The 15270-nt window shown below is 47.5% G+C and overlaps 1 protein-coding gene across 6 annotated transcripts in view; it reads right to left on the bottom strand.

The window, feature by feature from the left end:
• NOL (NYC1-like protein) overlaps positions 1 to 15270 on the bottom strand; it is a 54025-nt gene that overhangs the window by 20591 nt on the left and 18164 nt on the right. For 2 of the 6 annotated variants that reach the window (XM_087678350.1, XM_087678354.1), the window contains 5 exons: positions 10481 to 10548; positions 10231 to 10279; positions 10051 to 10136; positions 5863 to 5920; positions 5693 to 5755 (listed from right to left, as the gene is read on the bottom strand). In XM_087678350.1, coding sequence (XP_087534476.1) covers positions 5693 to 5755; positions 5863 to 5920; positions 10051 to 10136; positions 10231 to 10279; positions 10481 to 10548 — 324 coding nt within the window. Of the gene's footprint in view, positions 1 to 5692; positions 5756 to 5862; positions 5928 to 10050; positions 10137 to 10230; positions 10280 to 10480; positions 10549 to 15270 lie in introns of all 6 variants that reach the window. The other 4 variants (XM_087678352.1, XM_087678355.1, XR_015690933.1 and 1 more) reach the window with 3 other exon arrangements.

The following is a 15270-nucleotide window of genomic DNA, read 5'->3' as shown; positions in this document are numbered from 1 at the left end:
TTTGGATGTCTCCAATGCATCTGTCTTTTCTTCTTTCTTCTTTTTATCTCCTGCATTCTTCTTTCTCTCTTGTTCCTTCTTGTAGTACCTGCAATCAGGTTTCTTGTGGCCCTTCCGACCACAATGATAGCAAGTAATGTCACTCTTATCCTTTCCTTTGCTCTTACTCCTGTTTCTCTACCCTGCATATGCATTTTTCTTTTCAGCCCTGCCTCTTACATTATAAGTTGAGTTGTTGTCTTCTCCACCAAAAATACGTCTGATTTCTTCATTCAAGATAGAACCCCTCACCCCATCATATGAGAGATTGGGGTTATTGCTGAGTGAAACCACCAAGGTTTCCCACGAGTCCGCCAGTGTCATGATCAAAAAGATCGCCCTCAACTCATCATCAAAGTCCAAGTTTGCATCTTTGAGCTGATTTAGAATCCTTGTAAATGCACTCAAGTGCTCAGCCGCAGACTTTGACTCATCCAATCGCATATTCACCAACTTGCGCATTAAATGCACCTGATTACCAAGTGTGGTGATCTCATAAGTAGCCTTCAGCTTCTCCCATATTGCATAACCTGTGTCTAAGCCCTTAATGTCTGTCAGAATGTCATCAGTGACACCCATCTTTATGTAAGCCACAGCCTTTTTATTCACTCTGGCCCAATCTGCATCAAACATTAGTGCGGGCTTATCTTCCTGCAAAGCATCCTCACAATCCTTCACGAACAAAATGCCCTACATACGGTCTTTCCAAAGGTCAAAGCCATGACCATCAAACCGTTTGATCTCCATCAAACTCTTGATGTCTGAACTGGAAGAAGTTGCAGCCATTTTATCACGAACACAAGAGTAAATGCACTAATCTGCGGAAGCACAAGCTGAACCAGCAAAATACCTGCTGTTTTCCATCAACCAGAAATAAATCTCTGCTGTTTGTACATTAACCAGCCACTACACGGGAAAAAGATGCAGAAATTTACCAAATTCTGCACAAATCCCCAAAATTTCAAGTCCAAAAATGCATGAATGTCAGTCAATCTGACCAGCTGAGTAAAGCTTTGCCGATACATGAAAAGCCCCAAATTTCTAGGATCCAATGTCAGGAAATTTTACCCAAAAAGGCAAAATTTCGACAAAATTTGCAAAATCCAAAATTTAATTGAGGTCACCGCTCGCGATGTCTGCAATTTCTGACTCAAAAGTCACTGACACGCATGAATGATGCCAAATCTGGGAAAAGCCCCAAATTTTGTGGCCCGGTTTGCACAGATTTTGAAACTGTGCCTCTGGTGTGTGAATACCCACCAAGGCAAGTGGTAATGAGGGGATTAGAGAAAAAATTTGATTTGTTTTTGAAAAAAACGAAGGAACTAATGGGGGGGGATCCGTTGACCCCCGTCGCGTCACGTCGCTCGCCTGTCCACGTCGCGAACCGTCACGCGAGGTCGCCTGCACGTCGCAAGTTGCCCCGTTCCCAGTCGTCGCCTGCACGTCTTCACTACGCGCAGTAGCAGGCACCTAATCCACGCCAGCTAGATCCCGTCGACACACAACCGCCTCCATGATGATCCTGGCGTGCGCCTACGGCCCACGTCGCCAGTCGCCTGGTCCCCGTTGACCTACTGCTAGCTGCTAAACTGTCTTGGTCACCGTCCGCCTACTGACATCTGTTGACTGGCGCCCAGACTGTCCTGGTCACTATTCGCTTGCTAACGTCTGGCTGGAAAAGCGTTGGGAAGCGAGCACAAAACCGTCAGCTCTGATACCAGTTGTTGAAACTGGAAGGACACAACTGAGAGAGTTTGAGATCGAGCAGGAGTGAGCATGAGAGTGTGACGGCTGGAGAGAGTGTGAGCAAAGTGAAAGTCTGAGACCATAAGAGTGTACCAACAATGTGTTGGTACACAAAGAATAAAATGTATTTATACTTAGGGCACGTAAAGGGTGCGTTCACATGTACAGTGTGCATGTACTATATACACGGAGGTTACCGGGCCTTTATATCCCAACATAGATCAAGTCAAAGATCTGACAGGATCATGTACCTAGGGAAGATGCTGGGGGATCAAGTGTCAGGAGGACCAGGTAGTGATCGGGACAGAGTCGTGCCGGCCAACTACCCTATCTGGCCTCCGCGAGAGCATCCCCACTCTCCCACATAGAACCTATCCAACCGTCTATAGCAAGACTCTGCCTAGCCGCCTGTATCCCCACAAGAAGTCCAACGACCTTTCCCTCCTATGGAAAGCTGGGAATCTCCAAGCATCGCAAGCTCCTACTGCTAGTAGGAAGACCTCCCATGCCTCCTGCTCCTCCCCAGCCATGCCTTGATGGTTTCTGTCTCTACCTTACTGGTCCTCTAAGGCCTCCAAGTTGTTGAAGTCTCATCCAACAATCCAAGAGTCCACCTCTAGGAGTCCTGCTGCAATCTCCATCCAAAACCTCTTGCATGCCCTGACCTCAGTGGGAGCATAGACATTGAGGACTCCAATGCAGGAGTCCCCAATATCCAACCTGACCCATAGAACCCTCCCTGCCACAATCGCCCCATGATCCCGTATGCAAGCGGTAAGGCTTATGCTCTTGCAGAAGCAAGATATCTATCCGTCCCGCAAGGGCCGACTGCAACTCCTGCCGAACAATCAAAGCTCATGGGAAAACCTGTGATTGACCGAACAAGCATCTGTTCAGTGTGGAAGCTGTTGATGAGGATGAAGAACTATGGGGCATACAAGTACCCTTTGCCGTAGGCCTGGGCGGCGAACTCCAGTCCCCCATGGTGGCCCTCAGGCGAACCATGGGGGTGATAGATACTCCAGGTGGTACTACCAATACATCTATCAGCCATGCTGAGAGTCGTGACTCTGTACACTGCTAGAAACGGGCCGCTTGTGCCAGGGGCCACTCGATCACATCCATCGAAGCTCTCCACTGTGGAGGGGCTCGAAAGATAATGCTCAAGTGTGGGACCTCAGCACCAGCCCACCAGTTAATGTCCATCATGCGACCTGGCCCACTGCTGTGCAAACACTGCTAGTCCTTCTCCCATCCACTGGGAGATGTGGTCCGCCACCCGACTCTTCATCTCCTCCTCTATTTGTGTCATCGTCCAATCCCCTGAGTGAGGACTAAAGGAAAAAGGCATAGTTTGGTCCATCCGATGGTGCTAGTAAATGGACCTTGCCCATCCTGGACGTATGCACCACGAAGATTCCCATCTCTAGAGGTAGTGGGAACTCTCCATGCCGCAACTCTCAGGTAAGACCACGTGCCACTGCGGAAGAACTCCTATGGTAACAGTTGCACATGTCTTGGGAAGGTGTAACAGGCAGCAGGGGCGGATGAGCTGGTGGTTGTGTGTGTGTGTGTGTATGTGTGTGTGTGTGTGTGTGTGTGTGTGTTGGGGGGGGGGGGGGGGGGGGGATCTAGGGGGAATTAACTGTACTGGGTGCGGATCAGGGGAGATGCTCGCAAGGGAGGTGGTGGGGGGAAAGAGGATAGAGGAATGGTGGGGTGGTCGGAGGCGCGTGGCAAGTGTGAGGGAGGGCTGGTGACCTTGGAAGAGGGAAACTGTGGGCCAAGGTTAGTAGGGGATCCATGGGAGGTGGGGGGGAGGTGGGGTATGGGGGCTGTGCAATCTCAGGTGAGGTAGTCTCTGGCATGGGTGGTGAGGTAGTCGCTCACCCTCCTGCTCCCTGCTGACGAGGTTGTGTCTAAGGAGCTGGCCGCGGTCCCCCTGCTATCTCCCTCTCTGTCATCTCCAAACCCGTGCGAAGCCATAAGCGTGTCCACCTGCGAGCTTGTCGGCTTAGCTGCCTTGGCTCCAAAACATGTGCAATCTGCTGCTTGATGCCCAAAGTCGTGGTGGCAGTGCAGACACTACCCTGGTTACCCAATCCCAATGACCTCTTGTCTAAAGGAGTGACCTCCTGCCTCAATCTCTCGGAACTTGGGTATACTCTTTGTGTCTTTCACGGCCACTCGTATCTTGGGGACTCCTACTGCTGTCACTGCATCCACGAAGGAGGCAAGAAGAACTGTGCTAAAGAGCCATCCAAATTCCTCCACTAACTGGCAATACTCTACCGCCAGTCCGGGGAAAAGTAAGGTGACTGGATGTCTGAGAAATCTGTTATGGAGCACAACTGTCTCCACTGTGAAGTTGCTATACCAGGGAACCATGTAAATAACCCCCTTCGTGGAGCCATAGGGTGAGCTCTCCACTAACTCACAAGCTACGTCTGCAGAGGTGAGTCGAACCATGAAGATCCCTTGGCCCATGAGGACTGCCTCCATGATTTGGGCTATGCCAATGCACAGCGTGGAGTGGAGCTAATCCTGAGTAGAACTGCTGGTGCGAGAAGGATGTAGGCGTGTGTGGCTCATCCTCCTATTTGGGGGGGGTATCTAGGGGGGATTACCTGTACTGGGTGCGGATCAAGGGAGATGCTCGGCAAGGGAGGTGGTGGGGAGAAAGAGGATAGAGGGATGGTGGGGTGGTCAAAGGCACGTGGCAAGTGTGAGGGAGGGCTAGTGACCTTGGAAGAGGGGGACTGTGGGCCAAGGTTAGTAGGGGATCCATGGGAGGTGGGGAGGAGGGGGGCTGTGCGATCTCGGGTGAAGTAGTCTCTGGCATGGGTGGTGGAAGTGGGGGACTACAACCCTACCGGGTGGGGTGGGCTACGGAGTGCTTTGTCAGGGGAGCGTCCCTCGCCCTCCTGCTCCCTGCTGACGAGGTTGTGTCTGAGGAGCTGGCCGCGGTCCCCCCTGCTGTCTCCCTCTCTGTCATCTCCAAACCCGTGCGAAGCCATAAGCGTCCACCTGCGGGCTTGTCGGCGGAGCTGCCTTGGCTCCAAAACGTGTGCAATCTGCTGCTTGATGCCCAAAGTCGTGGTGGCAGTACAGACACTACCCTGGTTGCCCAATCACAATGACCTGTTTCTAAAGGAGTGACCTCCTGCCTCAATCTCTCGGAACTTGGGTATACTCTTTGTGTCTTTCACGGCCACTCGTATCTTTGGGACTCCTACTGTTGTCACTGCATCCACAAAGGAGGCAGGAAGAACTGTGCCGAAGAGCCATCCAAAGTCCTCCACTAACTGACGATACTCTACCGCTAGTCCGGGGAAAAGTAAGGTGACTGGATGTCTGAGAAATCTGTTATGGAGCACAAATGTCTCCGCTGTGAAGTTGCTATACCAGGGAACCATGTAAATGACCCCCTTCGTGGAGCCATAGGGTGAGCTCTCCACTAACTCACGAGCTGCGTCTGCAGAGGTGAGTCGAACCATGAAGATCCCTTGGCCCATGAGGACTGCCTCCACGATCTAGGCTATGCCAATGCGTAGCGTGGAGTGGAGCCAATCCTGCAGCTGGGCCCTCGATGGGGAGTGTCCAACAACCTGACAAAAGATCGTTGTTTCTTTCAACTCCAGCTCTGTGGCACGGACGGCTAAAAGTTGTTCCTCAGAGAGGATGATGCGCAAGGTGTTTGACTGGGGGGCACTCGCAGAATGCGCCAGCTTCTAACCCTAGAGGTTAGCATGTTGATAAGCATCAATACAAGACATGAACATAAGTACTGTAGCATGCCACTAGAAAAGCTAAGATACAGAAAGGACTATCTATGTTTGGAAGATGTTCTGAACTTGGGAGGACACTTAAAATGGAAGTCAAACAACTGAAACAAAGAACTTACTGAAAGCATGTGAATAACAACATTCTTTACTCCTTGCATTTTCAACTCGGCCTGCAGTTCAGACTCCAAAGAAACCATTTGAGCAATGAGTAAGTTTTAAATACCAAGAATAGGTGCTAGAATCCAAACAATTTATGTTGATAACACTTCCTTTGAATGAAGTAACATACTTGCAAAGATTTGGTGAGTTGGGCTAGGCTCCGTTTTGTTGCTCCATAGGCCGCAAACCTGTGAGCTGAGGAGTTTAAAAATACTTAAAATTTAAGCACAGAGATTATAGCCAGTGTGCAGAAAGCATGTAGTAAATAGATGATCTCAGTGACCAATAATAGCCAAGTTAAAAGTACATGGCAACACTACCAAAGACCACATGATTGCAAGATGCAAGCTCACACTTCTTCTGTGGATTTAGTATTAACAATCAATATACAAGGTGGCTGAACAATATAAAAGAGTCCGGCATAAAAGTTTTGAATACACTCATGAAAACAACACACATCTTTTTAGCTTGACACTCTTTTTTTGGCTCCAAAGTGTTTGTTTGTTTTTCAATGAAAGCACTGTTCATTATATCATTAATGTACAAAAAGAATAGACTCCATTGGGAAGTCTATTCAAGAAAAATTTAAAACTGTGGTAAACAACCATAATAGACTCATCAATGTCACCCAACTATCAACTATCATATACTGATTGTTGCAACGATCGACAAGAGAACTATATGGTGGAAACAAGCAGATGGCCATGTATGTACAGTGCGTTGAGTCTAGATTGTCCAAAGTGCTCAAGTAAAGAAACTTGAATATTAGGACAACAAAAGGAGATGCAGGACAGTCTCCAATGTGCATGAACAGTAGACACTGCAAGAAATTCTATCCAAAAGCAGTGGGCCTTAGGGCCAATATCTCGAAATTTTTTGGATAGACTTGGATAGCTCACAAGAAATTCTTGAATATCTCCCAAGTCTCACAAATTTTTGGATAGGCTTAGACAATATCAAAGGACATGCAGCACAGTCTCCAATGTATATGAACACCACAAACAGTGGGACAAAAAAGTAGGACATTCTGCTAGTTTTTGGCCTACTGGAAAAACTCCAACCATGCATCTCTAGGAAAAGATCCTCTGTATCAAAGGTAACTTGTTCTCCCAAGTCTTGCTGAAGTTTTCTTTCCATCATCTCAGCTATTTGTCCAAGTGCCAAAAGTGATTCCCATGTTTGTCAAATCTATTGATAAACCTTAATCGGGGTCATTTGCTGGAGAGACAAGCCATGGCAATCCAAGGTATTATTATTAAGTTTACAATCTTGAAATCTCTGGTATGCATCAAGATTAAGTTTCCAATCTTGAAGTCTCTGATATGCATCGAGATTAGGGACCAGCTGAAAATGCAGCAAATTCTTGAATTTTCTCCAAATCAGCCAAAGATACATGTTAAAACCATGAGCACGACATGAGTTTGGAAAAGAAAGTACCTGAATCTTGCTCCTGTAAGTCAGCCACATCTTCATTATATATAATACCCAATTCATGCAACTGTAGGCTTTGACCGGTTCTTGAACACCCAATGACTCATCAAAAATAGCACTTCAATACATACTCTCTTCATGGATGGAATTTCCTTGAAGGGAAATTCTACCAGGCCATTCCCTATAAGTCAACACTTCCTTCCAATCTTGAATCAATCTAGTTGAATATGGACAACAATGGATTTTCCCATGAAAATGACCAAGAATTAGTTCCCAATGATATATGACTTAGTTGTCATACTGATTGTCAAAGAAGCCAGTATTATAATAGAATCAATAACAATATAGCCTTCTGTGCCAAGACATGATAGTATATCTTCAACATATTCGGCTCTCCACTCATTCTGGCCATGCACAAAAAATCAATTTTCCACACTCTCAATGCGTTATGATCTGTTTGAATACTCCACTATCTCCATGGCTACAAACATAAAGTTATCACTATACTGTTGCATACAGGGAAAAAGCAGCAAATAGAACTAGACGTAAGCTAGAGCAATTGATTGAACAATTCAGACTCTGAATCAAGAGGCCAAGTGGATGCACTCTCTGTGAGACCATTGCATTTGTTGTTTCAGAGTAACAATCAAACCAAGGTTATTTGCTACGAAAAGTACAATATGATACACTGATAAAATATGGTACTAAATGGTACCTGAAGATTTTTCAAGGTACAATATGATAAAAGTACGTAATAAAGGTAGAAAAGTTCTTTAAATCTCAAACAACATAATCCCACAAGGGAATCGTATTAGTATAAGCAGCACTTAACTCATCCCAACATGCGGTTAAAGACATAATCATTAAGATGGTACATCATGGTACTAATACATAAGGTACGGTACCTATAGTATGGTACAGTATGAGCCCTTTCATAGGTAGTACTACTGCAACTATGAGTCAAACCAATGGGATAACCCGTTTGATAATTCGGTAGACTTTAAAATTTTCCCCAACTAAATTAATGAATGCTGATCACATGTTTTTGAGGTTTCAATTTGGTAAAATTAATGTGCACCCCTGCAGCCAAACCAAAGACAGTGCGTTCATAAGCACTTGGACATCTCCTGGTCACTTCTATGCATAAAAGAAGAGTCATCTGCATATGCCTGGCCCACAAATTGGCTGTTGCCTTGGAGCTACAAGTCATGTATCATACCAGTTTCAATGAGCCTATATATAGAGTTGCAAAGGATGTGTAGCAATGGATTATGGCATACAATAAAGCACTTAGTGAGCAACCTTGTCTCACAAACTTACCCAAATAACTTTAACCATTTTTTGAGTGAAACGAATACAATTCATTGCTCGAGATATACAATCCCAATGACCAATGAACAATATCAAAAGCTTTTGCTACATCAATTTGCATTATCAATACATCATGTTGTGTATGCTTAGCATATTCAATCCCAATAAGAAAATGGGCTATGTTATCATTTGTGCCTTCTAGGAGCAAAGCCAAACTATTTTACTATCATTTTGGCAATGTGCTTATATAACACTAGTAGAAGTGCTAAAGAACACCAATTGTTAAAATTCCCACACAAGCATCTCTTTGGGGTCGAATGAACAAGTCCATGTTTTCACTGTCCAGGTAGATACTGACTATTCCAAGCATAATTTATCATGGACAGCAGTATATCTTTTAAATCATGCCAAAAGGCAATCTATAGTCAAATCATCCCCTCTCAGGGATTTCCTATTGCCCCAAGATTTCAAAGCATCATCCAACTCAATATTAGTAAAGTCTTTTCCAAATCAATAACTCCAATTCAATCCACTAGTAAAGAAACAATGCTCAAAAATTGCATACAGGTTGCCTTTGCCCCTCAGCATGAAGTTTCTTTAGAAGAGCCTTTGGAGGAATAGCCCTTATCAAGAAAAGGTTTATCGTGTGCTCTAACCTACCATTTTTAAGCTGTCTTTGAAGATTTTGCTGAGTGAGAGTTTTTACAGCTCTATGCAAGGGTCTGCTGACTTGAGAAGGCTCATTAAGCCTTTGATATTCTGTTTTGGCACAGAAAGAGTATTGCCCTTGGCAATCCATATACCATCTACCACACTCTTATATTACAGATTGCATTCTAAGAACAAAAGTATGCAATGACATGCATACTCATGTCCTCCTAAGGATGTATTCACTGACACTGCAATGCAGGGGGGTGTTGGTTTATCTATATCCGACAAGGTATAAAATTTGTTTCAATTGCCTGTGCATCTAGGAGGACAGATGACTTTCCCCAAAGAGGCTGCCAATCCTGGTAATCCAGCTCTCATGTAGTCACAGAAATTGACTATCTCAACCCATACCACATATCCATGTATAAGCAAGCTTTGACAATCCTTTTCCAGTGACTAAGGCAAGCCATGAACCTTTTGTTTTCAAAAACGAAGAGGAAAAAGCTCTAACAATCTCAGTTTATGTATTCCTTTAGTAAGATGTACCTCATAGAGACCACCTAAAGCAAAATATATTCTTTCAATAGAATTTACACCCCCCAAAGATTTAATCCACTGAGCAACATCATTCTTCTCCGGAAAAAAGAAAATCAGTGATGCATGCCAGTGATACTTTTTAGCTCCATGCCAGTGATTCTTTCAGGATCACTGATTTCGTTGTTTGCAGTCCCAAAATAGGTGAAGTGGATAAGGTGCAGCCTAACAGCTCCTAAAAGGGCCTGCACAACCAGCAGCAGGATCCAGCCAACAGCATGAAACAGGCAGATTAGCAGGATGCTGATCTTCAGGTTGCAGGTGCCACACATGCGTGCATGCAGTGTAAGTATCAAGGGAGAATTCAGTTCAATATTTCATTCAATCACACCTTGGAGTAGGTCTCCCATCAGCACCAGCGCCATCCATGTTGAAAATATGACCACCTCGCTCTTGGTTCATCATCATTTTAATGGCCTGAAAACATAAATTTTAGAGATGCCCATACTTCTATACAGGAAAAACAAAATCAAATGACCTAAAATGCTGAAAGAGAGAGTTGTGAATGTACCTCCCTACAGCATATCATCACCCCTATAGTGTTTGTCTCAACTATTTCCCTGGATAATGGCAACACACAAACCGAATTCAGCACACTGGCGGCCTAAAAATTTGAGTTACATTAAATGATAACAATGTGAATGTCCAAGACTGCTGAATTTGAGTCACATTAAATGATAACAATATGAATATCCAAGACTGCTGAAATCAAAAACATAGAACTTATCCAGGACTGTTGAACTCAAAAACATAGAACTTACATTATAACCTCATCGGTGGCCTCTACGAGTGGCCCATAACTGTAAGCATTTGAGCCAGCATTGTTAATCTACAGTGTGAAACAATTAGTTAATCTTAGGAGCGAAACACTTTCTCAAAGGGTGCATATTTTTTATCATTATTCATAGGAGTAAACACTGTTTCATTTTAGTGGATACTTTATGTATGAGGTCCAAATAGAACATATATCTCAAGCTTCCCATGTGTCTGATTATTCGGGTACTATGTTTGAGCCTTGGAACTAGGAAGTATAGTATTGCAGCAAAATCTTTGCATTCACATTCAGTTCATACTACTGGAGAGAATTCATGCATTGGAAAAGTCTTTACATTCCAGCATCAAAATCTAGGAATGTTTCTCATCTCCAAGTTCTTGATGCATGTTGCATGTTATTTACACAAGGGTACCTTGTGGATGCGTTAATGGTCTTAAGGAGGATTCTATTTGTCACAATCATTCATGATCTATGGACCTCGCATGACTTCAGGGGTGCTGAAAACGGCCTTTCTTGAGGCCTCAGTCCCACATGAGGTCATCAGAGTTGAAAACAGCCTTTCTTGAGACCTCAGTCCCACATGAGGTCATCAGAGTTGAGTTAGGGGCTACATAGATTTTAGTAGAAGCCCTCACCTGATCAGTCTCATTCATGCACGACTGGCTCTTAAGTCCTCTCAACAACATGCCAAAAAGGGAGATACTTCATGTCAGTGTGTGCAGATATGATGTTCCTGCTCGTCATGTCGCGCTGCTGCCCAGCCCTGACTGCTCCCTCGTGCCAGCCCCACCTGCTCCAGCCCGTCGCCATCGTGCCAGCCCTCCCCCGTGGTGTGCGGTCCCCCCGCCAGCGCCCCCCTCCCCCCCCCCCCGTGGCACGCCTGCCCTGCCTAGCTCCCCTCCCCGTGGGGCGCTGTTCCCCCGCCTAGCTCCCTCGCCTTACCCACCCCCGCCCTGCTGCCCCCAGCCCCTTCCCCAAGCAAGCCCCTGCGCCAGATCTCCCCCACCCTAATCCCCCCCCCACAGCGCTGCCCCCGCCCTACGGCCCCAACCTTGTCCGGCAGACCCACCAGCCACACAAGTGCCCGTCATGATCCGGCCATCCATGGCATTCAGCACCTCCCCCACCATCAGAAAACAGCATCTCCCCATCCTCCAGTTGCTCCCTCCCTCTGCAACAACTTCCCCCCCCCCCCCTCCGGTAGCACAATAATGTGATTGGTAGGTCCTCAAAAGGGACGCGCAATGGAAACCTCTGGTCAAACGTTGGTGCATTCTGCAAGTGCCCCCCAGTCAAACACCTTGCACATCATCCTTTCTGAGGAACAGCTCTTAGCCGTCCATGCCATAGAGCTCGAGCTGAAAGAAACAGCAATCTTTGGTCAGGTCATAGGACACTCCCCATCTAGGGCCTAGCTTCGGGATTGGCTTCACTCCACACTGTGCATTGGCACAATGCAGATCGCACAGGCAATTCTCATGGGTCAAGGGATCTTCATGGTCCAACTCATTTTTGCGGATGTAGCTCGTGAGCTAGTGGATAGCTCACCCTATGCCTCCACGAAGGGGGCATTTACATGGTTCCCTAGTACAGTGGCTTCACTCCATGCTGTGCATTGGCACAACGCATATCGCAGAGGCAGTTCTCATGGGTCAAGGGATCTTCATGGTCCGACTCACCTTTGCCGACGTAGCTCGTGAGCTAGTGGATAGCTCACCCTATGCCTCCACGAAGGGGGTCATTTACATGGTTCCCTAGTAACAGTGGCTTCACAGTGAAGGCATTTGTGCTCCATAACAGGTTTCTTAGACATCCGATCACCTTACTTTTCCCCAGATTGGTGGTAGAGTATCGCCAATTAGTGGAGGACTTTGAACAGCTCTTTGGCACAGTTCTTCCTGCCTCCTTCGTGAATGCAGTGACAGCCGCAGGAGTCCCAAAGGTACGGGTGGCTGGAAAAGATACAAAGAATATACCAAAGTTCCTAGAGATTGAGGCAGGAGGATACTCCTTCAGGCAGCAAGTTATTGTGACTGGGCAACCACGGCAGTGCCTGCATTGCCATGACTTTGGGCATCGGGGAGCAGATTGCATGCACTTTGAAGCCAAGGTGACTCCATCGACAGGCCCGTAGGTGGACACTGACAGTTTTACACAGATCCAGAGACCACAGAGAGGGAGACGGCAAGGGGGGTCGCAGTCAGCCCCTCAGACACAGCCACGGCAATAGGGAGCAGGAGGGCGAGCAATGGCCCCCTAGCAAACCACCCCACAAACCCCCCCCCCCCCCGTCCCACCCAACAGGACCACAGTCCTCCACATCCACCACCCATGGAGGCATCACAAGCTACTACATTCGAGATCCCACACCCCCCCTCCCATGGTCCCCCCCCCCAGCCCTAGCTCACAGTGCCCCCCCCTTCCAGGGCCACCAAACCCCCCCCCCCCCCCACACCCGCCTTGTATCACTGACCACTCCACCATCCCTCGATCTTCCTCCTCCCCACCATCTCCCCTGCCGATCAATCCCCCTAATCCTCACCCAATACAGGTGACCCCCCCCCGGCTGCCCCTCCCTCCCCTTCCCACAAAAGGTGATGAATCCCATACACCTACATCCTCCACTCACCAGCAACCTAGTCCCCCCCCCTCCCCACACAACCACCAACTCATTTGTCCCTACCGCCCGTCACACTTTCTCAAGACGGACGTAGCTACTACCACAGGAATTCTTTCGTAGTGGTCCATGGTTCTACTTGAGAGTTGCAGAGTGCGGAGAGTTTCCACTACCTCTAGAGATGGGGATCTTTGTTGTATGCAAGTCAATGAGCGGCAAGGTTCATTTACTAGCACCACCGAATGGACCAAACTATGCTTTCTTCCTTGAGACCTCTCACTCAAGAGACTGGACGATGACGTAGATAGAGGAGGAGGTGAAGAGTCAAGTGACAGACCACATCTCGCAGTGGATGGCAAAAGAAGGACTAGCACTATTTTCCCAGCATTGGCCAGGTTGCATGATGGACATTAACTGGTGGGCTAGTGCCGAGGTCCCACATTTGAGCATTATCTTTCGAGCCCCTCCACAGTGGAGAGCACTGATGGATGTGATGGAGTGACCCCTGGCACACGCTGCCCGTTTCTATCAGTATACACAGTCACGACTCTCAGCCTAGCTAATAGATGCCCTGGTGGTAACACCTGGAGCATCTATCACCCCCATGGTCCGCCACCCGAGGGCCACCATGGGGAAATGGAGTTCACTGTCTAGGCTTGCGGCAAAGCGTATTCTCATGCCCCATAGCTCTTCTTCTCCATCAACAATTTCCACACCAAACAAATGCCTATTCAATCAGTCACAGGCTTCCCTATGAGTCTACATCTTGCATCCTGGAATGTGAATAGCCTCCACTACAATGGGGCACGTGGTTCCAAGAAGTTGATCGTTCGGCAAGAGTTGCAGCCTACCCTTGCCGAACGGATCGACATCTTACTTCAGCAGGAGTACAAGCTCACCCCCACCTAGGCCCATCGGGTAGGAAAGGTACTCCCAAGTAGTTCCCACACTTATTGGGAGTACGCCATCAGTGCCCATGGCAAGAGTGGAGGCGTATGCACCTCCATTGGCCCAAGCCTCACTGCCTATGTACGTGATCATGGGACAATTATGGCAGGAAGGGTTCTATGGATCAAATTGGATATTGGGGACTCTTGCCTTGGAGTCCTCAATGTTTATGCCCCTACTGAGGTTAGGGCATACAACAAGTTCTGGGTGGAAATCGCAGCACGACTCCCAAAGGTGGACTCCTAGATCGTTGGAGGAGACTTCAACAACCTAGAGACCTTAGAAGACCAGCAAGGCAGAGGCACAAAGTATCAGGGTATGGTAGGGGAGAAGCAAGAGGCATGGGAGGTCTTTCTCCTCGCAGTAGGAGCATGCCATGCTTGGAGGGACCCAAATTTCCATAGGAGGGAGAGGTCGTTGGACTTCTCTTAGGGATACAGGCGGCTAGGCAGAGATTTGCTTGAGCAGTTGGACAGGTTCTATGTGGGAGAGTGGGGGTGCTCTCGCAAACACTGGGTAGGGCAGTTGGCCGGCAATTTTCTTCCGTACCTCAGCAGCTTTTTGGATGCAGAAGGGGGACACAATGTGCGAGGAGTTTTTCCAGGTGCATCAACCTTGCACCTTAGGAGATCAGATTCACAGCCTCTAGGATCAGTATGGGAGGATTCGCTCTAGCCCAAATGAGGTGATGGAGGTTGCCACTGAGTACTACAGACACATTTTCCAGTAGGAGGCATTCTCAGCCAAAGGACAACGCTCTAGACAACAGGTCTAGGACCACATCCCATCCCTCAGCATAGGGGAGATGGGATGCTTCTTCCTAGACCCCTTGACAGACAAGGAACTAGAGGAGGCTTTCCATGCACAGTACGGGTAGAAATGCTCGGGACAGTCTTTCTAAGGCCTTCTTCACTACCTACTTGGAGGTGGTGAAGGACCCCCTATCGTTGGCCTTTCAGGAGATTTTCAGCTCAGGATGGATGCCAGGGAGTCTATCAGCACATCTTATCAGTCTCCTCCCCAAAGGAGAAGACCGGTTGGAGCTATCCCAATGGAGACCGATCACCCTGTTGTGTCAGTGGCCTATAAGGCACTGGCCAAGATGATCAGTAGGCGACTCCCCCCTGTGCTTCCAGACATCATTCATGACACACAAACAGGTTTTGTCTAGGATAGGAGCATCCTCGACAATGTCTTCACCTTCTTTGAGG

This window comes from Lygodium microphyllum, chromosome 5 (genome assembly GCF_053477565.2).
Source record: "Lygodium microphyllum isolate KBCC chromosome 5, Lygodium_microphyllum_v1.1.10, whole genome shotgun sequence".
Lineage (NCBI taxonomy): Eukaryota > Viridiplantae > Streptophyta > Polypodiopsida > Schizaeales > Lygodiaceae > Lygodium > Lygodium microphyllum.
The sequence above is the reverse complement of the archived record's forward strand: the minus strand, read 5'-3'. Positions and strand labels throughout refer to the sequence as shown.